Source organism: Pristiophorus japonicus, chromosome 13, assembly GCF_044704955.1.
Source record: "Pristiophorus japonicus isolate sPriJap1 chromosome 13, sPriJap1.hap1, whole genome shotgun sequence".
Lineage (NCBI taxonomy): Eukaryota > Metazoa > Chordata > Chondrichthyes > Pristiophoridae > Pristiophorus > Pristiophorus japonicus.
This window is the reverse complement of record NC_091989.1, coordinates 110,865,032-110,886,169: the sequence shown is the minus strand read 5'-3', so window position 1 is coordinate 110,886,169 and position 21,138 is coordinate 110,865,032. Positions and strand designations below refer to the sequence as shown.

The 21,138-nt window shown below is 59.3% G+C and overlaps 1 protein-coding gene across 1 annotated transcript; it reads right to left on the bottom strand.

Moving 5' to 3' along the window:
- Positions 1-7,614: 7,614 nt before the first annotated feature.
- On the bottom strand, positions 7,615-8,169 carry LOC139278165 (cuticle protein 16.5-like). Its single transcript, XM_070896820.1, has one exon. It carries the CDS (start codon positions 8,167-8,169, stop codon positions 7,615-7,617), a length of 555 nt encoding a protein of 184 aa, XP_070752921.1.
- Between the last annotated feature and the right edge of the window lie 12,969 nt (positions 8,170-21,138).

The window sequence follows — 21,138 nt, the reverse complement described above, 5'->3', positions numbered from 1 at the left end:
GGGTTGGGATAGTCTGTGCCAGGGTTGGGACAGGCTGTGCCAGGGTTGGGATAGCCTGTGCCAAATTAGCAATAGCCTGTACCAGGTTTGGGACAGCATGTGCCACGGTTCGGACAGACAGTGCCAGGGTTGGGACAGACTGTGCCATTGTTGTTGATACGAGCCTGTGCAGTTGGTACGGCCTGTGCCAGAGTTGGAACCGCCTGTGGCAGGGTGGTGACAGCTTGTGCTAAGGTTGGTAGAGCCTGTGCCAGGGTTGCAACAGCCTGTTCCAGGGTCACGATAGCCTGTGCCAGGGGCATGACAGCCTGTGCCAGGGATGTAACGAGCCTGTGCCATGGTTGGTATAGCCTGTGCCAGGGCTGGTAGAGCGTTTGGCAGAGTTGGGACAGCTTGTGCCACACTCAGGACAGCCTGTGCCAGGAATAAGATGAGCCTGCGCCAGGGCTAGGACTGCCTGTGCCAGAGTTGGGACAGCTTGTATCAGGGTTAGGACAGCCTGTGCCAGGTTTGGGACAGCCTGTGTCAGGGTTGGGACAGCCTGTGCCAGGCTTGCGACAGCATGTGCCAGGGTTGGGATAGCCTGTGCCGGGCTAGCGATAGCCTGTGCCACCGTTGGGATAGGCTGTGCCAGGGTTGCGACCGCCAGTGCCAGACTTGGTCGAGCCTGTGCCAGATTTGGGACAGCCTGAGCCAGGGTCATGACAGCTTGTGCCAAAGTTGGTAGAGACTATGCCAGCTTTGGGTCAGCCTGTGCCAGTTTTGGTAGAGCATGTGCCAGAGTTGGGCCAGCCTGTGCCAGGGTTGTGGCAGCCGGTGTCAGGTTTGGGGCATCGTGTACCTGGTTTGTGTAGAGCCTGAACCAAGGTCTGTGATAGCCTGTGCCAGGATTGTGGCAGCCTGTGCCAGGGTTGGGTGCCTGTGCCATGGTTGTGTAGAGCTTGTGCCAAGGTTTGCGTCAGCCTGTGCCAGGGTTGCGACAGCCTGTGCCAGGGGTGCGACAGCCTGTGCCTTTGTTGGTAGAGCCTGTGCCAGGGTAGGGACAGCCCGTGCCAGGGTTGGGACAGCTTGCGTCAGGGTTGGTAGAGCCTGTGCCAAGGTTGGAATGGCCTGTGCCAGGTTTGGTAGTGCCTGTGCCAAGGTTGGAATGGCCTGTGCCAGAGTTGGGACCGCTTGTGCTTGTGCCAGCGTTGGAGCTGCCTGTGCTAGGATTAGGGCAACCTACGCCAGGGTTGGGACAGTTTGTGCCGAGAGAGCGAGATAGACTCTGCCAGGGTTGGGACAGCCTGTGCCAGGTTTAGGACAGCCTGTGCCAGGATAGGGATAGCCACTGCCAGGATCGGAACAGCCTGTGTAAGGGTTGGGACAGCCTGTGCCAGGGTTGCGACAGCATGTGCCAGGGTTGGGATAGCCTGTACCAAGGTTGGCATAGCCTGTGCCAAGGTTTGGATAGCCTGTGCCAGGGTTAGGACAGCCTGTGCCATGGATGGTAGATCCTGTGCCATAGTCGGGACAGCCTGTGCCAGGGTTGGTAGAGCATGTGCCAGAGTTGGGCCAGCCTGTCCCAGGGCTGTGGCAGCCTGTGCCAGGGTTGGGACAGCGTGCGCCTGGGTTGTGTAGAGCCTGAACCAAGGTTTGTGACAACCTGTGCCAGGATTGTGGCAGCCTGTGCCAGGCTTGGGTCTGCCTGTGCCAGGGTTGTGTACAGCCTGTGCCATGGTTTCCGCCAGCCTGTGCCAGGGTTGCGACAGCCTGTGCCTTTGTTGGTAGAGCCTGTGCCAGGGTAGGGACAACCCGTGCCAGGGTTGGGACAGCTTGCGTCAGGGTTGGTAGAGCCTGTGCCAAGGTTGGAATGGCCTATGCCAGGATTGGTAAAACCTGTGCCAAGGTTGGAATGGCCTGTGCCAGGGTTGGGACTGCTTGTGCTTGTGTCAGCGTTGGAGCTTTCTGTGCCAGGATTGGGGCAACCTATGCCAGTGTTAGGACAGCTTGTGCCGAGAGAGCGAGATAGACTCTGCCAGGGTTGGGACAGCCTGTGCCAGGTTTGGGACAGCCTGTGCCAGGATAGGGATAGCCACTGCCAGGGTCGGAACAGCCTGTGTAAGGTTTGGGACAGCCTGTACCAGGTTTGTGGCAGCCTGTGCCAGGGATGGTAGCGCCTGTGCCATAGTCGGGACAGCCTGTGCCAGTCTTGGGACAGCCTGTGCCAGGGTTGCGACAGCCTGTGCCAGTGATTGGACAACCTGTGCCAGGGTTGGGACAGCTTGTGCCGAGAGAGCGAGATAGACTCTGCCAGGGTTGGGACAGCCTGTGCCAGGTTTGGGACAGCCTGTGCCAGGATAGGGATAGCCACTGCCAGAGTCGGAACAGCCTGTGTAAGGTTTGGGACAGCCTGTGCCAGGGTTGTGGCAGCCTGTGCCAGGGATGGTAGCGCCTGTGCCATAGTCGGGACAGCCTGTGCCAGTCTTGGGACAGCCTGTGCCAGGGTTGCGACAGCCTGTGCCAGTGATTGGACAACCTGTGCCAGGGTTGGGACAGCCTGTGCCAGGGTTGCTAGATTCTGTGCCAGGGTTGCGACAGCCTGTGTCAATGTTGGAGCAGCCTGAGCCAGGGTTGCGACAGCCTGTGCCAGCGTTGCAACAGCCTGTGCCAGCGTTGCAACAGCCTGTGTCAGGGTGGGGACAGCCTGTGCCAGGGTTGTGGCAGCCTGTGCCAGGGTTGTGACAGCCCGTGTCAGTGTAGGGATAGCCTGTGCCAGGGTCAGATTGCCTGTGCCAGAGTCGGGACAGCCTGTGCCGGGGTGAGACGAGCCTGTGCCAGGGTTTGTACATCCTGTTTCAGGATAGCGATAGCCTGTACCAGGGTTGGTACATCCTGTGCCAGGGTTCGGACATCCTGTGCCAGTGTTTGGACAGAAAGTGCCAGGGTTGGGACAGCCTGTGCCAGGGTCGGGATAGCCTGTGCCAGGGTTGGGATAGCCTGTGCCAGATTTGGGACAGCCTGTGCTAGAGTTGGGGCAGCCTGTGCCAGGATAGCGATAGCCGCTACCACGATTGGGACAGCCTGTGTCTGGGTTGGGACGTCCTGTGCCATGGTTGGTACAGTCTGTGCCAGGTTTGGAACAGCCTGTGCCAGGTTTGGTAGAGCGTGTGCCAGAGTTGGGACAGCCTGTGCCAGGATTGGGACAGCCTGTGCTAGATTTGGCAGAGTCTATGCCAGGATCGTGACTGTGTGCCAGGGTTGGTACAGCCTGTGCCAGGGTTGGTGTGTCAGGGTCGGGACTACCTGTGCTAGGGATGAGACGAGCCAGTGCCAGGGTTTGTTGAGCCTGTGCCAGGATAGCGATAGCCTGCACCAGGGTTGTTACATCCTGTGCCAGCGTTCGGACATCCTGTGCCAGGTTTTGGACAGCGTGTGCCAGGGTTGGGGCAGCCTGTGCCAGGTTTCAGACAGACAGTACCAGGGTCAGGAGGGCCGGTGCCAGTATTAACAGCCGGTGTCAGGGTTGGGACCGCCTGTGCCAGGGTGAGGATAGCTTATGCCAAGGTTGATATAGTCTGTGCCATAGTTGAGCCAGCCTGTGACAGTTTTGCGACAGCCTGTGTCAGGGTCGGGACACTCTGTGCCAGGGTCGGGATAGTCTGTGCCAGGGATAAGATGAGCCTATGCCAGGGTTAGTATAGCCGGTGCCAGGTTTGGTAGAGCACGTGCCAGGGTCGAGACAGCCTGTGCCAGGATTAGGACAGCCTGTGCCAGGATTGGGACAGTCTGTGCCAGGGTCGGGACAGCGTGTGCCAGGATTGGGACAGCCTGTGCCAGGGACGGGACAAGCCTGTGCCAGGGATGAGACGAGCCTGTGCCAAGATTAGGACAGCCAGTGCCAGGATTGGGATAGCCTGTGCCAGGATAGCGATAGCCTGTGCCAGCGTTTGAATAGCCTGTACCAGCATTGGGACAGCCTGTGCCAGGATAGCTACAGCCTGTGCCAGAGTTGGGACAGCCTGTGCCGGGATGGGACAGCCCGTGCCAAGATTGGGATAGACTGTGCCAAGGTTGGGATAGCCTGTGCCAGGGTTTGGATAGCATATGCCAGGGATGGGACAGCCTATGTCAGGTTCGGGACAGCCTGTGACAGGATTTGTAGAGCCTGTGCCAGGGTTGGGTCAGCTGGTGCCGTTGTTGAGGTGTGACTCTGCCAGGGTTGGGATAACCTGTGCCAGGGTGGGACAGCCTGTGCCAGGGTTGCAACAGGCTGTGCCAGGGTTGGGATAGCCTGTGCCAGATTAGCAATAGCCTGTACCAGGTTTGGGACAGCGTGTGCCAGGGTTCGGACAGACAGTGCCAGGGTTGGAACAGCCTGTGCCATGTTTGGGACAATCTGTGCCAGGGTCGAGTCAGCCGGTGCCAGTGTTGAGCAGGCGGTGCCAGGGTTGGGACAGACTGTGCCATTGTTGAGACGAGCCTGTACTGTTGGTACGGTCTTTGCCAGGGCTGCAACAGCCTGTGCCAGGGTTGGGATAGCTTGCGCCAGGGTTGGTAGAACCTGTGCCAACTTGGGACTACTTGTGCTTGGAGCTACCTGTGCCAGGATTGGGGCAACCTATGCCAGTGGTGGGACAGCTTGTGCCAAGAGAGAGATAGACTCTGCCAGGTTTGGGACAGCCTGTGCCAGGTTTGGGACAGCCTGTGCCAGGATGGAGATAGCCACTGCCAGGGTCGGAACAGCCTGTGTAAGGGTTGGGACAGCTTGTGCCAGGATTGTGGCAGCCTGTGCCAGGGTTGCGATAGCCTGTACCAGGGTTGGAATAGTCTGTGCCAAGGTTGGGATAGCCTGTGCCAGGGTTAGGACAGCCTGTGGCAGTGATGGTAGCGCCTGTGCCATAGTCGGGACAGCCTGTGGCAGTGATGGGACAAACTGTGCTTGGGTCGGACAGCCTGTGCCAGGGTTGATAGTGTCTGTTCCAGGGTTGTGACAGCCTGTGCCAGTGTTGGAGCAGCCTGAGCCAGGGTTGCGACAGCCTGTGCCAGCTTTGCGACAGCTTGTCAGGGTGGGGACAGCCTGTGCCAGGGTTGTGGCAGCCTGTACCAGGGTTGGGCCAGCCTTCTGCCAGGATTGTGGCAGCCTGTGCCAGGGTCGAGTTCGTCTGTGCCAGCGTTGTTACAGCCTGTGCTAGTGTAGGGACAGCCCGTGCCAGTATTGGGATAGCCTGTGCCAGTGTTGGATAGCCTGTGCCAGGGTGGGGATAGCCTGTTGAAGAGTCGGGACAGTCAGTGCCAGTGTTGAACAGCTGGTGCCAGGGCTGGGACAGTCTGTGCCACGGTTGGGACAGCCTGTGCCAGGGTTGGTTCAGCCTGTGCCAGGTTTGGAACAGCCTGTGCCAGGTTTGGTAGAGCTTGTGCCAAAGTTGGGACAGCCTGTGCCAGGGTTGGGACAACCTGTGCCAGGGTTGGTTGAGTCTGTGCCAGGATCGGGACTGTCTGTGCCAAGGTTGGTAGAGCCTGTGCCAGGGTTGGTGTGCCAGGGTCGGGACAGCCTGTGCTAGGGATGAGATGAGCCAGTGCCAGGGTTTGTTGAACCTGTGCCAGGATAGCGATAGCCTGTACCAGGGTTGGTATATCCTGTGCCAGCGCGATCATCCTGTACCAGGGTTCGGACAGACAGTACCAAGGTTGGGACAGCCTGTGCCAGGGTCGGGATAGCCTGTGCCAGGTTTGGGACATCCTGTACCAGGGTTGGGAGAACATGTGCCAGGGTTGCAACAGCCTATGCCAGGGTTGGGACAATCTGTGTCAGGTATGGGACAGCCTGTGCCAGGGTTGAGACAGCCTGTGTCAGGTATGGGACAGCGTGTGCCAGGGTTGGGACAGCCTGTGTCAGGTTTGGGACAGCCTGTACCAGGGTTGGGACAGCCTGTGTCAGGTTTGGGACAACCTGTGTCAGGTTTGCGACAGCCTGTACCAGGGTTGGGACAGCCTGTGTCAGGTTTGGGACAGCTTGTGCCAGGGTTGGGTCAGCCTGTGCCAGGTTTGCAACAGCCCATGCCAGGGTTGGGACAGTCTGTGCCAGGTTGGGGACAGCTTGTGCCAGGGGTGCGGCAGCGTGTGCCAGGGTTGGGGCAGCGTGTGCCAGTGTTGGGACAGACCGTGTCAGCGTCGGGACAGTCTGCGACAGTGTTGTGACAAACTGTTCCAGCTTTGGGATAGCCTGTGCCAAGGTTGGGATAGCCTGTGCCAGGGTCTGGAAAGCCTGTGCCACGGTTGGACAGCCTGTGCCAGGATTCGGACATCCTGTGCCAGTGTTTGGACATCCTGTGCCATGGTTGGGAGAACATGTGCCAGGGCTGCAACAGCCTGTGCCAGAGTTGGGATAGCTTGCGCCAGGGTTGGTAGAACGTGTGCCAACTTGGGACTACTTGTGCTTGGAGCTACCTGTGCCAGGATTGGGGCAACCTATGCCAGTGGTGGGACAGCTTGTGCCGAGAGAGAGATAGACTTTGCCAGGTTTGGGACAGCCTGTGCCAGGGTTGGGACAGCCTGTGCCAGGATAGGGATAGCCACTGCCAGGGTCGGAACATCCTGTGTAAGGGTTGGGAAGCCTGTGCCAGGGTTGTGGCAGCCTGTGCCAGGGTTGCGATAGCCTGTACCAGGGTTGGAATAGTCTGTGCCAAGATTGGGATAGCCTGTGCCAGGGTTAGGACAGCCTGTGGCAGTGATGGTAGAGCCTGTGCCATAGTCGGGACAGCCTGTGACAGTGATGGGACAAACTGTGCTAAGGTCGGACAGCCTGTGCCAGGGTTGGTAGTGTCTGTTCCAGGGTTGCGACAGCCTGTGCCAGTGTTGGAGCAGCCTGAGCCAGGGTTGCGACAGCCTGTGCCAGCTTTGCGACAGCCTGTCAGGGTGGGGACAGCCTGTGTCAGGGTTGTGGCATCCTGTACCAGGGTTGGGCCAGCCTTCTGCCAGGATTGTGGCAGCCTGTGCCAGGGTCGAGTTCGTCTGTGCCAGCGTTGTTACAGCCTGTGCTAGTGTAGGGACAGCCCGTGCCAGTATTAGGATAGCCTGTGCCAGGGTCGGATAGCCTGTGCCAGGGTGGGGATAGCCTGTTGAAGAGTCGGGACAGCCAGTGCCAGTGTTGAACAGCTGGTGCCAGGGCTGGGACAGTCTGTGCCATTTTTGGGACGAGCCTGTGCCAGGGTTGGTTCAGCCTGTGCCAGGTTTGGAACAGCCTGTGCCAGGTTTGGTAGAACTTGTGCCAAAGTTGGGACAGCCTGTGCCAGGGTTGGGACAACCTGTGCCAGGGTTGGTTGAGTCTGTGCCAAGATCGGGACTGTCTGTGCCAGGGTTGGTAGAGCCTGTGCCAGGGTTGGTGTGCCAGGGTCGGGACAGCCTGTGCTAGGGATGAGATGAGCCAGTGCCAGGGTTTGTTGAACCTGTGCCAGGATAGCGATAGCCTGTACCAGGGTTGGTACATCCTGTGCCAGCGCGATCATCCTGTACCAGGGTTCGGACAGACAGTACCAAGGTTGGGACAGCCTGTACCAGGGTCGGGATAGCCTGTGCCAGGTTTGGGACATCCTGTACCAGGGTTGGGAGAACATGTGCCAGGGTTGCAACAGCCTATGCCAGGGTTGGGACAGTCTGCGTCAGGTTTGGGACAGCCTGTGCCAGGGTTGGGACAGGCTGTGTCAAGTGTGGGACAGCCTGTGCCAGGGTTGAGACAGCCTGTGTCAGGTATGGGACAGCCTGTGCCAGGGTTGGGACAGCCTGTGTCAGCTTTGGGACAGCCTGTACCAGGGTTGGGACAACCTGTGTCAGGTTTGCGACAGCCTGTACCAGGGTTGGGACAGCCTCTGTCAGGTTTGGGACAGCTTGTGCTAGGGTTGGGTCAGACTGTGCCAGGTTTGCAACAGCCCGTGCCAGGTTGGGGACAGCTTGTGCCAGGGGTGCGGCAGCGTGTGCCAGGGTTGGGGCAGCGTGTGCCAGGGTTGGGACAGACCGTGTCAGGGTCGGGACAGTCTGCGACAGTGTTGTGACAAACTGTTCCAGCTTTGGGATAGCCTGTGCCAAGGTTGGGATAGCCTGTGCCAGGGTCTGGAAAGCCTGTGCCACGGTTGGGACAGCCTGTGCCAGGATTCGGACATCCTGTGCCAGTGTTTGGACATCCTGTGCCATGGTTGGGAGAACATGTGCCAGGGCTGCAACAGCCTGTGCCAGGGTTGGGATAGCTTGCGCCAGGGTTGGTAGAACCTGTGCCAACTTGGGACTACTTGTGCTTGGAGCTACCTGTGCCAGGATTGGGGCAACCTATGCCAGTGGTGGGACAGCTTGTGCCGAGAGAGAGAGAGTTTCTGCCAGGGTTGGGACAGCCTGTGCCAGGTTTGGGACAGTCTGTGCCAGGGTTGGGTCAGCCTGTGCCAAGTTTGCAAAGGCCCGTGCCTGGGTTGGGACAGTCTGTGCCAGGTTGGGGACAGACTGTGCCAGGATAGTGATAGCCACTGCCAGGGTCGGAACAGCCTGTGTAAGGGTTGGGACAGCCTGTGCCAGGGTTGTGGCAGCCTGTGCCAGGGTTGCGATAGCCTGTACCAGGGTTGGAATAGTCTGTGCCAAGGTTGGGATAGCCTGTGCCAGGGTTAGGACAGCCTGTGGCAGTGATAGTAGAGCCTGTGCCATAGTCGGGACAGCCTGTGGCAGTGATGGGACAAATTGTGCTAAGGTCGGACAGCCTGTGCCAGGGTTGGTAGTGTCTGTTCCAGGGTTGCGACAGCCTGTGCCAGTGTTGGAGCAGCCTGAGCCAGGGTTGCGACAGCCTGTGCCAGCTTTGCGACAGCCTGTCAGGGTGGGGACAGCCTGTGCCAGGGTTGTGGCAGCCTGTACCAGGGTTGGGCCAGCCTGTGCCAGGATTGTGGCAGCCTGTGCCAGGGTCGAGTTCGTCTGTGCCAGCGTTGTTACAGCCTGTGCTAGTGTAGGGACAGCCTGTGCCAGGGTCGGATAGCCTGTGCCAGGGTGGGGATAGCCTGTTGCAGAGTCGGGACAGCCAGTGCCAGTGTTGAACAGCTGGTGCCAGGGCTGGGACACTCTGTGCCATTTTTGGGACGAGCCTGTGCCACAGTTGGTTCAGCCTGTGCCAGGTTTGCAACAGCCTGTGCCAGGTTTGGTAGAGCTTGTGCCAAAGTTGGGACAGTCTGTGCCAGGGTTGGGACAACCTGTGCCAGGGTTGGTTGAGTCTGTGCCAGGATCAGGACTGTCTGTGCCAGGGTTGGTAGAGCCTGTGCCAGGGTTGGTGTGCCAGGGTCGGGACAGCCTGTGCTAGGGATGAGATGAGCCAGTGCCAGGGTTTGTTGAACCTGTGCCAGGATAGCGATAGCCTGTACCAGGGTTGGTACATCCTGTGCCAGCGCGCTCATCCTGTACCAGGGTTCGGACAGACAGTACCAAGGTTGGGACAGCCTGTGCCAGGGTCGGGATAGCCTGTGCCAGGTTTGGGACATCCTGTACCAGGGTTGGGAGAACATGTGCCAGGGTTGCAACAGCCTATGCCAGGGTTGGGACAGTCTGCGTCAGGTATGGGACAGCCTGTGGCAGGGTTGGGACAGCCTGTGTCAGGTTTGGGACAGCCTGTACCAGGGTTGGGACAGCCTGTGTCAGGTTTGGGACAACCTGTGTCAGGTTTGCGACAGCCTGTACCAGGGTTGGGACAGCCTGTGTCAGGTTTGGGACAGCTTGTGCCAGGGTTGGGTCAGCCTGTGCTAGGTTTGCAACAGCCCGTGCCAGGGTTGGGACAATCTGTGCCAGGTTGGGGACAGCTTGTGCCAGGGGTGCGGCAGCGTGTGCCGGGGTTGGGGCAGCATGTGCCAGGGCTGGGACAGACCGTGTCAGGGTCGGGACAGTCTGCGACAGTGTTGTGACAAACTGTTCCAGCTTTGGGATAGCCTGTGCCAAGGTTGGGATAGCCTGTGCCAGGGTCTGGAAAGCCTGTGCCACGGTTGGGACAGCCTGTGCCAGGATTCGGACATCCTGTGCCAGTGTTTGGACATCCTGTGCCATGGTTGGGAGAACACGTGCCAGGGCTGCAACAGCCTGTGCCAGGGTTGGGATAGCTTGCGCCAGGGTTGGTAGAACGTGTGCCAACTTGGGACTACTTGTGCTTGGAGCTACCTGTGCCAGGATTGGGGCAACCTATGCCAGTGGTGGGACAGCTTGTGCCGAGGGAGAGATAGACTCTGCCAGGTTTGGGACAGCCTGTGCCGGGTTTGGGACAGCCTGTGCCAGGATAGGGATAGCCACTGCCAGGGTCGGAACAGCCTGTGTAAGGGTTGGGATAGCCTGTGCCAGGGTTGTGGCAGCCTGTGCCAGCTTTGCGACAGCCTGTCAGGGTGGGGACAGCCTGTGCCAGGTTTGTGGCAGCCTGTACCAGGGTTGGGCCAGCCTTCTGCCAGGATTGTGGCAGCCTGTGCCAGGGTCGAGTTCGTCTGTGCCAGCGTTGTTACAGCCTGTGCTAGTGTAGGGACAGCCCGTGCCAGTGTTGGGATAGCCTGTGCCAGGGTCGGATAGCCTGTGCCAGGGTGGGGATAGCCTGTTGAAGAGTCGGGACAGCCAGTGCCAGTGTTGAACAGCTGGTGCCAGGGCTGGGACAGTCTGTGCCATTTTTGGGACGAGCCTGTGCCAGGGTTGGTTCAGCTTGTGCCAGGTTTGGAACAGCCTGTGCCAGGTTTGGTAAAACTTGTGCCAAAGTTGGGACAGCCTGTGCCAGGGTTGGGACAACCTGTGCCAGGGTTGGTTGAGTCTGTGCCAGGATCGGGACTGTCTGTGCCAGGGTTGGTAGAGCCAGTGCCAGGGTTGGTGTGCCAGGGTCGGGACAGCCTGTGCTAGGGATGAGATGAGCCAGTGCCAGGGTTTGTTGAACCTGTGCCAGGATAGCGATAGCCTGTACCAGGGTTGGTACATCCTGTGCCAGCGCGATCATCCTGTACCAGGGTTCGGACAGACAATACCAAGGTTGGGACAGCCTGTGCCAGGGTCGGGATAGCCTGTGTCAGGTTTGGGACAGCCTGTGCCAGGGTTGGGACAGGCTGTGTCAGGTATGGGACAGCCTGTGCCAGGGTTGAGACAGCCTGTGTCAGGTATGGGACAGCCTGTGCCAGGGTTGGGACAGCCTGTGTCAGGTTTGGGACAGCCTGTACCAGGGTTGGGACAGCCTGTGTCAGGTTTGCAACAGCCTGTGCCAGGGTTGGGACAATCTGTGCCAGGTTGGGGACAGCTTGTGCCAGGGGTGCGGCAGCGTGTGCCAGGGTTGGGGCAGCGTGTGCTAGGGTTGGGACAGACCGTGTCAGGGTCGGGACAGTCTGCGACAGTGTTGTGACAAACTGTTCCAGCTTTGGGATAGCCTGTGCCAAGGTTGGGATAGCCTGTGCCAGGGTCTGGAAAGCCTGTGCCACGGTTGGGACAGCCTGTGCCAGGATTCGGACATCCTGTGCCAGTGTTTGGACATCCTGTGCCATGGTTGGGAGAACATGTGCCAAGACTGCAACAGCCTGTGCCAGGGTTGGGATAGCTTGCGCCAGGGTTGGTAGAACCTGTGCCAACTTGGGACTACTTGTGCTTGGAGCTACCTGTGCCAGGATTGGGGCAACCTATGCCAGTGGTGGGACAGCTTGTGCCAAGAGAGAGATAGACTCTGCCAGGTTTGGGACAGCCTGTGCCAGGTTTGGGACAGCCTGTGCCAGGATAGGGATAGCCACTGCCAGGGTCGGAACAGCCTGTGTAAGGGTTGGGACAGCCTGTGCCAGGGTTGTGGCAGCCTGTGCCAGGGTTGGTTCAGCCTGTGCCAGGTTTGGAACAGCCTGTGCCAGGTTTGGTAGAGCTTGTGCCAAAGTTGGGACAGCCTGTGCCAGGGTTGGGACAACCTGTGCCAGGGTTGGTTGAGTCTGTGCCAGGATCGGGACTGTCTGTGCCAGGGTTGGTAGAGCCTGTGCCAGGGTTGGTGTGCCAGGGTCGGGACAGCCTGTGCTAGGGATGAGATGAGCCAGTGCCAGGGTTTGTTGAACCTGTGCCAGGACAGCGATAGCCTGTACCAGGGTTGGTACATCCTGTGCCAGCGCGATCATCCTGTACCAGGGTTCGGACAGACAGTACCAAGGGTGGGACAGCCTGTGCCAGGGTCAGGATAGCTTGTGCCAGGCTTGAGACAGCATGTGCCAGGATTGGGATAGCCTGTGCTAGGCTAGCGATAGCCTGCGCCAGGGTTGGGAAAGCTTGCGCCAGGATTGGTAGAGCCTGTGCCAATGTTGGAATGGCCTGTGCAAAGGTTGGGACAACTTGTGCTTTTGCCAGCATTGGAGATGCCTGTGCCAGGATTGGGGAAAACTATGCCAGGGTTGGGACAGCTTGTGCTGAGAGAGAGAGATAGCCTCTGCCAGAGTTAGGACAGTCTGTGCCAGGGTTGGGACAGCTTGTGCCAGGATTAGGACAGCCTGTGCCAGGGTTGGGACAGCCTGTGCCAGGTATGGGACAGCCGGTGCCAGGATTGGGATAACCTGTGCCAGGCTAGCGATAGCCTGTGTCAGCGTTGGGATAGCCTGTGCCAGAGTTGGGATACCCTCTGCCAGGGTTGGGGCAAGCCTTGCTGGGCTTGGGATACCTGTGCCAGGGTTGCGACAGCCTGTGCCATGGTTCGGACATCCTGTGCCAGGGTTGCAACAGCATGTTCCAGGGTTGGGACAGCCTGTGTCTGGTTTGTGACAGCCTGTTCCGGGGTTGGGACATCCTGTGCCAGGGTTGGGACAGCTTGTTCCAAAGTTGGTAGAGCCAATGCCAGCTTTGGACCAGCCTGTGCCAGGGTTGGTAGGGCATGTGCCAGAGTTGGGACAGTCTGTGCCAGAGTAGGGATATCATGTGTCAGATTTGGGGCAGCCTGTGCCAGGGTTGGGACATCCTGTGCTAGAGTTCGGACATCCTGTGCCAGGGTTGCAACAGCATGTTCCAGGGTTGGGACAGCCTGTGTCTGGTTTGGGACAGCCTGTACCAGGGTTGGGACAGCCTGCGTCAGGTTTGGGACAGCCTGTGCCAGGGTTGGGGCAGCCCGTGTCAAGGTCGGGACAGCCTGCGACAGTGTTGCGACAAACTGTTCCAGCTTTGGGCTAGCCAGTGCCAGGGTCTGGATAGCCTGTGCCACGGTTGGAATAGCCTGTGCCACGGTTTGGACAGCCTGTGCCAGGTTCGGGACAGCCTGCGACAGGGTTGGCAGTGCCTGTGCCAGAGCTAGAAGAGCCTGTGCCAGAATTGGGACAGCCGGTGCCATTGTTGAGACGAGAGTCTGCCAGGATTGGGACCGCCAGTGCCATGTTGGGGCAGCTTGTGCCAGAGTTCGGACAGACAGTGCCAGGGTTGTAACAGCCTGTGCCAGGATTGGGACAGTCTGTGCCAGGGTCGGGACAGCCGGTGCCATTGTTGAGATGAGTCTGTGCCAGGGTTGGTACAGCCTGTGCCAGGTTTGGAACCGCCTGTGCCAAGGTGGGGGAAGCTTGTGCCATGGTTGATAGAGCCTGTGCCATGGTTGGGCCAGCCTGTGCCACAGTCGGGGCAGTCTGTGCCAGGGATGAGACGAGCGTTGGGATAGCCAGTGCCAGACTCTGGATAGCCTGTGCCTCGGTTGGGATAGCCTGTGCCAGGATTAGGACAGCCTGTGCTAAGGTTGGGACAGCCGGTGCCAAGATTGGGATAGCCTGTGCCAGGTTAGCGATAGCCTGTGTCAGAGTTAGGACAGCCTGTGCCGGGATGGGACAGCCCCTGCCAGGGGTGGGACAGATGTGCCCGGGGTGAGACAGCCTGTACCAGGGTCGGGACAGCGTGTGCCAGTGTAGCGACAAACTGTGCCAGGGTTGAGATAGACTGTGCCAAGTTTGAGATAGCCTGTGCCAGGGTCTGGATAGCATGTGCCAGGGATGGGACAGCCTATGCCAGGTTCGGGACTGCCTGTACCAGGGTGGGGACAGCTTGTGCTAGGGTTGGTAGAGCCTGTGCCAGGATTCTGTTGAGTCTGTGCCAGTGTTGTGACAGTCTGTGCCAGGGATGGGACAGTCTGTGCCAGGGTTGGGATAGTCTGTGCCAGGGTTGGGATAGCCTGTGCCAGATTAGCAATAGCCTGTACCAGGTTTGGGACAGCATGTGCCACAGTTCGGACAGACAGTGCCAGGGTTGGGACAGACTGTGTCATTGTTGTTGATACGAGCCTGTGCAGTTGGTACAGCCTGTGCCAGAGATGAGATGAGCCTGCGCCAGGGCTAGGACAGCCTCTGCCAGAGTTGGGACAGCTTGTGCCAGGGTTAGGACAGCCTGTGCCAGGTTTGGGACAGCCTGTGTCAGGGTTGGGACAGCCTGTTCCAGACTTGCGACAGCATGTGCCAGGGTTAGGATAGCCTGTGCCGGGCTAGCGATAGCCTGTGCCACCATTGGGCTAGGCTGTGCCAGGGTTGCGACAGCCAGTGCCAGACTTGGTTCGAACCTGTGCCAGATTTGGGACAGCCTGAGCCAGGGTCATGACAGCTTGTGCCAAAGTTGGTAGAGACTATGCCAGCTTTGGGTCAGCCTGTGCCAGTTTTGGTAGAGCATGTGCCATAGTTGGGCCAGCCTGTGCCAGGGTTGTGGCAGCCGGTGTCAGGTTTGGGGCATCGTGTACCTGGTTTGTGTAGAGCCTGAACCAAGGTCTGTGATAGCCTGTGCCAGGATTGTGGCAGCCTGTGCCAGGGTTGGGTCTGCCTATGCCATGGTTGTGTAGAGCTTGTGCCAGGGTTTGCGTCAGCCTGTGCCAGGGTTGCGACAGCCTGTGCCAGGGGTGCGACAGCCTGTGCCTTTGTTGGTAGAGCCTGTGTCACGGTAGGGACAGCCCGTGCCAGGGTTGGGACAGCTTGCGTCAGTGTTGGTAGAACCTGTGCCAAGGTTGGAATGGCCTATGCCAGGATTGGTAGCGCCTGTGCCAAGGTTGGAATGGCCTGTGCCAGTGTTGGGACTGCTTGTGTCAGGGTCGGGACAGCCTGTGCCGGGGTGAGTGGAGCCTGTGCCAGGGTTTGTACATCCTGTTCCAGGATAGCGATAGCCTGTACCAGGGTTGGTACATCCTGTGCCAGGGTTCGGACATCCTGTGCCAGTGTTTGGACAGAAAGTGCCAGGGTTGGGACAGCCTGTGCCAGGGTCGGGATAGCCTGTGCCAGTGTTGGGATAGCCTGTGCCAGATTTGGGACAGCCTGTGCTAGAGTTGGGGCAGCCTGTGCCAGGATAGCGATAGCTGCTACCACGATTGGGACAGCCTGTGTCTGGGTTGGGACGTCCTGTGTCACGGTTGGTACAGTCTGTGCCAGGTTTGGTACAGCCTGTGCCAGGTTTGGTAGAGCGTGTGCCAGAGTTGGGACAGCCTGTGCCAGGATTGGGACAGCCTGTGCTAGAGTTGGCAGAGTCTTTGCCAGGATCGTGACTGTCTGTGCCAGGGTTGGTACAGCCAGTGCCAGGGTTTGTTGAGCCTGTGCCAGGATAGCGATAGCCTGCACCAGGGTTGGTACATCCTGTGCCAGCGTTCGGACATCCTGTGCCAGGTTTTGGACAGCGTGTGCCAGAGTTGGGGCAGCCTGTGCCAGGTTTCAGACAGACAGTACCAGGGTCAGGACAGCCGGTGCCAGTATTGAACAGCCGGTGTCAGGGTTGGGACCGCCTGTGCCAGGGTGAGGACAGCTTATGCCAAGGTTGATATAGTCTGTGCCGTAGTTGAGCCAGCCTGTGACAGTTTTGCGACAGCCTGTTTCAGGATCGGGACACTCTGTGCCAAGGTCGGGATAGTCTGTGCCAGGGATGAGATGAGCCTATGCCAGGGTTAGTATAGCCGGTGCCAGGTTTGGTAGAGCACGTGCCAGGGTTGAGACAGCTTGTGCCAGGATTAGGACAGCCTGTGCCAGGATTGGGACAGTCTGTGCCAGGGTCGGGACAGCGTGTGCCAGGATTGGGACAGCATGTGCCAGGGTCGGGACAAGCCTGTGCCAGGGATGAGACGAGCCTGTGCCAGGATTAGGACAGCTGGTGCCAGGATTGGGATAGCCTGTGCCAGGATAGCAATAGCCTGTGCCAGCGTTTGAATAGCCTGTACCAGCATTGGGACAGCCTGTGCCAGGATAGCGACAGCCTGTGCCAGAGTTGGGACAGTCTGTGCCAGGGTCGGGACAGCGTGTGCCAGGATTGGGACAGCCTGTGCCACAGTCGGGGCAGTCTGTGCCAGGGTAGAGACGAGCGTTAGGATAGCCAGTGCCAGGGTCTGGATAGCCTGTGCCTCGGTTGGGATAGCCTGTGCCAGGATTAGGACAGCCTGTGCCAGAGTTCGGACATCCTGTGCCAGGGTTGCAACAGCATGTGCCAGGGTTGGGGCAGCCTGTGTCTGGTTTGGGACAGCCTGTACCAGGGTTGGGACAGCCTGTGCCACAGTCGCGGCAGTCTGTGCCAGGGATGAGGCAAGCGTTGGGATAGCCAGTGCCAGGGTCTGGATAGCCTGTGCCTCGGTTGGGATAGCCTGTGCCAGGATTAGGACAGCCTGTGCTAGGGTTGGGACAGCCGGTGCCAAGATTGGGATAGCCTGTGCCAGGGTAGCGATAGCCTATGTCAGAGTTGGGACAGCCTGTGCTGGGATGGGACAGCCCCTGCCAGGGGTGGGGCAGATGTGCCCGGGGTGAGACAGCCTGTCCCAGGGTCGGGACAGCGTGTGCCAGTGTTGCGACAAACTGTGCCAGGGTTGAGATAGCCTGTGCGAAGTTTGGGATAGCCTGTGCCAGGGTCTGGATAGCATGTGCCAGGGATGGGACAGCCTATGCCAAGTTCGGGACATCCTGTGATAGGATTGGTAGAGCCTGTGCCAGGGTTGGTAGTGCCTGTGCCAGAGTTGGTAGTCTGTGTCAGCGTTGGGTCAGCTGGTGCCATTGTTGAGGCGTGACTCTGCCAGGGTTGGGACTGCCTGTACCAGGGTGGGGACAGCTTGTGCTAGGGTTGGTAGAGCCTGTGCCAGGGTTCTGTTGAGTCTGTGCCAGTGTTGTGACAGTCTGTGCCAGGGATGGGACAGTCTGTGCCAGGGTTGGGATAGTCTGTGCCAGGGTTGGGATAGCCTGTGCCAGATTAGCAATAGCCTGTACCAGGTTTGGGACAGCATGTGCCACGGTTCGGACAGACAGTGCCAGGGTTGGGACAGACTGTGGCATTGTTGTTGATACGAGCCTGTGCAGTTGGTACGGCCTGTGCCAGAGTTGGAACCGCCTGTGGCAGGGTGGTGACAGCTTGTGCTAAGGTTGATAGAGACTGTGCAAGGGTTGCAACAGCCTGTGCCAGGGTCGGGATAGCCTGTGCCAGGGTCACGATAGCCTGTGCCAGGATCATGACAGCCTGTGCCAGGGATGTAACGAGCCTGTGCCAGGGCTGGTAGAGCGTTTGGCAGAGTTGGGACAGCTTGTGCCACACTCAGGACAGCCTGTGCCAGGAATGAGATGAGCCTGCGCCAGGGCTAGGACAGCCTGTGCCAGAGTTGGGACAGCTTGCGCCAAGGTTAGAACAGCCTGTGCCAGGTTTGGGACAGCCTGTGTCAGGGTTTGGACAGCCTGTGCCAGGCTTGCGACAGCATGTGCCAGGGTTGGGATAGCCTGTGCCGGGCTAGCGATAGCCTGTGCCACCGTTGGGATAGGCTGTGCCAGGGTTGCGACAGCCAGTGCCAGACTTGGTCGAACCTGTGCCAGATTTGGGACAGCCTGAGCCAGGGTCATGACAGCTTGTGCCAAAGCTGGTAGAGACTATGCCAGCTTTGGGTCAGCCTGTGCCAGTTTTGGTAGAGCATGTGCCATAGTTGGGCCAGCCTGTGCCAGGGTTGTGGCAGCCTGTGTCAGGGTTGGGGCAGCGTGTACCTGGTTTGTGTAGAGCCTGAACCAAGGTCTGTGACAGCCTGTGCCAGGATTGTGGCAGCCTGTGCCAGGGTTGGGTCTGCCTGTGCCATGGTTGTGTAGAGCTTGTGCCAGGATTTGCGTCAGCCTGTGCCAGGGTTGTGGCAGCCTGTGGCCAGGGGTGCGACAGCCTGTGCCTTTGTTGGTAGAGCCTGTGCCACGGTAGGGACAGCCCGTGCCAGGGTTGGGACAGCTTGCGTCAGGGTTGGTAGAGCCTGTGCCAAGGTTGGAATGGCCTGTGCCAGGTTTGGTAGCGCCTGTGCCAGGATTAGGGCAACCTACGCCAGGGTTGGGACAGCTTGTGCCGAGAGAGCGAGATAGACTCTGCCAGGGTTGGGACGGCCTGTGCCAGGTTTGGGACAGCCTGTGCCAGGATTGTGGCAGCCTGTGCCATGGATGGTAGATCCTGTGCCATAGTCGGGACAGCCTGTGCCAGGGTTGGTAGAGCATGTGCCAGAGTTGGGCCAGCCTGTCCCAGGGCTGTGGCAGCCTGTGCCAGGGTTGGGACAGCGTGTGCCTGGGTTGTGTAGAGCCTGAACCAAGTTTTGTGACAACCTGTGCCAGGATTGTGGCAGCCTGTGCCAGGGTTGGGTCTGCCTGTGCCAGGGTTGTGTACAGCCTGTGCCAGGGTTTCTGCCAGCCTGTGCCAGGGTTGCGACAGCCTGTGCCTTTGTTGGTAGAGCCTGTGCCAGGGTAGGGACAACCCGTGCCAGGGTTGGGACAGCTTGCGTCAGGGTTGGTAGAGCCTGTGCCAAGGTTGGAATGGCTTATGCCAGGATTGGTAAAACCTGTGCCAAGGTTGGAATGGCCTGTGCCAGGGTTGGGACTGCTTGTGCTTGTGTCAGCGTTGGAGCTTTCTGTGCCAGGATTGGGGCAACCTATGCCAGGGTAAGGACAGCTTGTGCCGAGAGAGCGAGATAGTCTCTGCCAGGGTTGGGACAGCCTGTGCCAGGTTTGGGACAGCCTGTGCCAGGATAGAGGTAGCCACTGCCAGGGTCGGAACAGCCTGTGTAAGGTTTGGGACAGCCTGTGCCAGGGTTGCGACAGCCTGTGCCAGGGTTGCTAGAGTCTGTGCCAGGGTTGCGACAGCCTGTGTCAATGTTGGAGCAGCCTGAGCCAGGGTTGCGACAGCCTGTGCCAGCGTTGCAACAGCCTGTGCCAGCGTTACAACAGCCTGTGCCAGGGTTGTGGCAGCCTGTGCCAGGGTTGTGACAGCCAGTGTCAGTGTAGGGATAGCCTGTGCCAGGGTCGGATTGTCTGTGCCAGGGTGGGGATAGCCTGTGCCAGGGTCAGGATAGCCTGTGTCAGGGTCGGGACAGCCTGTGCCAGAGTCAGGACAGCCTGTGCCGGGGTGAGACGAGCCTGTGCCAGTGTTTGTACATCCTGTTCCAGGATAGCGATAGCCTGTACCAGGGTTGGTACATCCTGTGCCAGGGTTCGGACATCCTGTGCCAGTGTTTGGACAGAAAGTACCAGGGTTGGGACAGCCTATGCCAGGGTCGGGATAGCCTGTGCCAGGGTTGGGATAGCCTGTGCCAGAATTGGGACAGCCTGTGCTAGAGTTGGGGCAACCTGTGCCAGGATAGCGATAGCCGCTATCACGATTGGGACAGCCTGTGTCTGGGTTGGGACGTCCTGTGCCATGGTTGGTACAGTCTGTGCCAGGTTTGGAACAGCCTGTGCCAGGTTTGGTAGAGCGTGTGCCAGAGTTGGGACAGCCTGTGCCAGGATTGGGACAGCCTGTGCTAGAGTTGGCAGAGTCTTTGCCAGGATCGTGACTGTCTGTGCCAGGGTTGGTACAGCCTGTGCCAGGGTTGGTGTGCCAGGGTCGGGACAACCTGTGCTAGGGATGAGACGAGCCAGTGCCAGGGTTTGTTGAGCCTGTGCCAGGATAGCGATAGCCTGCACCAGAGTTGGTACATCCTGTGCCAGCGTTCGGACATCCTGTGCCAGGTTTTGGACAGCGTGTGCCAGGGTTGGGGCAGCCTGTGCCAGGTTTCAGACAGATAGTACCAGGGTCAGGACAGCCGGTGCCAGTATTGAACAGCCGGTGTCAGGCTTGGGACCGCCTATGCCAGGATGAGGATAGCTTATGCCAAGGTTGATATAGTCTGTGCCATAGTTGAGCCAGCCTGTGACAGTTTTGCGACAGCCTGTGTCAGGATCGGGACACTCTGTGCCAGGGTCGGGATAGTCTGTGCCAGGGATGAGATGAGCCTATGCCAGGGTTAGTATAGCCGGTGCCAGGTTTGGTAGAGCACGTGCCAGGGTTGAGACAGCTTGTGCCAGGATTAGGACAGCCTGTGCCAGGATTGGGACAGTCTGTGCCAGGGTCGGGACAGCGTGTGCCAGGATTGGGACAACCTGTGCCAGGGTCGGGACAAGCCTGTGCCAGGGATGAGACGAGCCTGTGCCGGGATTAGGACAGCCGGTGCCAGGATTGGGATAGCCTGTGCCAGGATAGTGATAGCCTGTGCCAGCGTTTGAATAGCCTGTACCAGCATTAGGACAGCCTGTGCCAGAGTTGGGACAGCCTGTGCCGGGATGGGACAGCTCGTGCCAGAGGTGGGACAGACTGTGCCAAGGTTGGGATAGCCTGTGCCAGGTCTGGATATGCCAGGGATGGGACAGCCTATGTCAGGTTCGGGACAGCCTGTGACAGGATTGGTAGAGCCTGTGCCCGGGTTGGGTCAGCTGGTGCCATTGTTGAGGCATGACTCTGCCAGGGTTGGGATAACCTGTGCCAGGGTTGGGACAGCCTGTGCCAGGGTTGCAACAGGCTGTGCCAGGGTTGGGATAGCCTGTGCCAGATTAGCAATAGCCTGTACCAGGTTTGGGACAGCGTGTGCCAGGGTTCGGACAGACAGTGCCAGGGTTGGAACAGCCTGTGCCATGTTTGGGACAATCTGTGCCAGGGTCGAGTCAGCCGGTGCCAATGTTGAACAGGCAGTGCCAGGGTTGGGGCAGACTGTGCCATTGTTGAGACGAGCCTGTACAGTTGGTACGGCCTTTGCCAGAGTTGGAACTGCCTGTGCCAGGGTGGGGACAGCTTGTGCCAAGGTTGGTAGAGCCTGTGCCATAGTTGGGGCAGACTGTGCCAGGGTTGCAGCAGCCTGTGCCAGGGTCGGGATAGCATGTGCCAGGCTTGAGACAGCATGTGCCAGGATTGGGATAGCCTGTGCTAGGC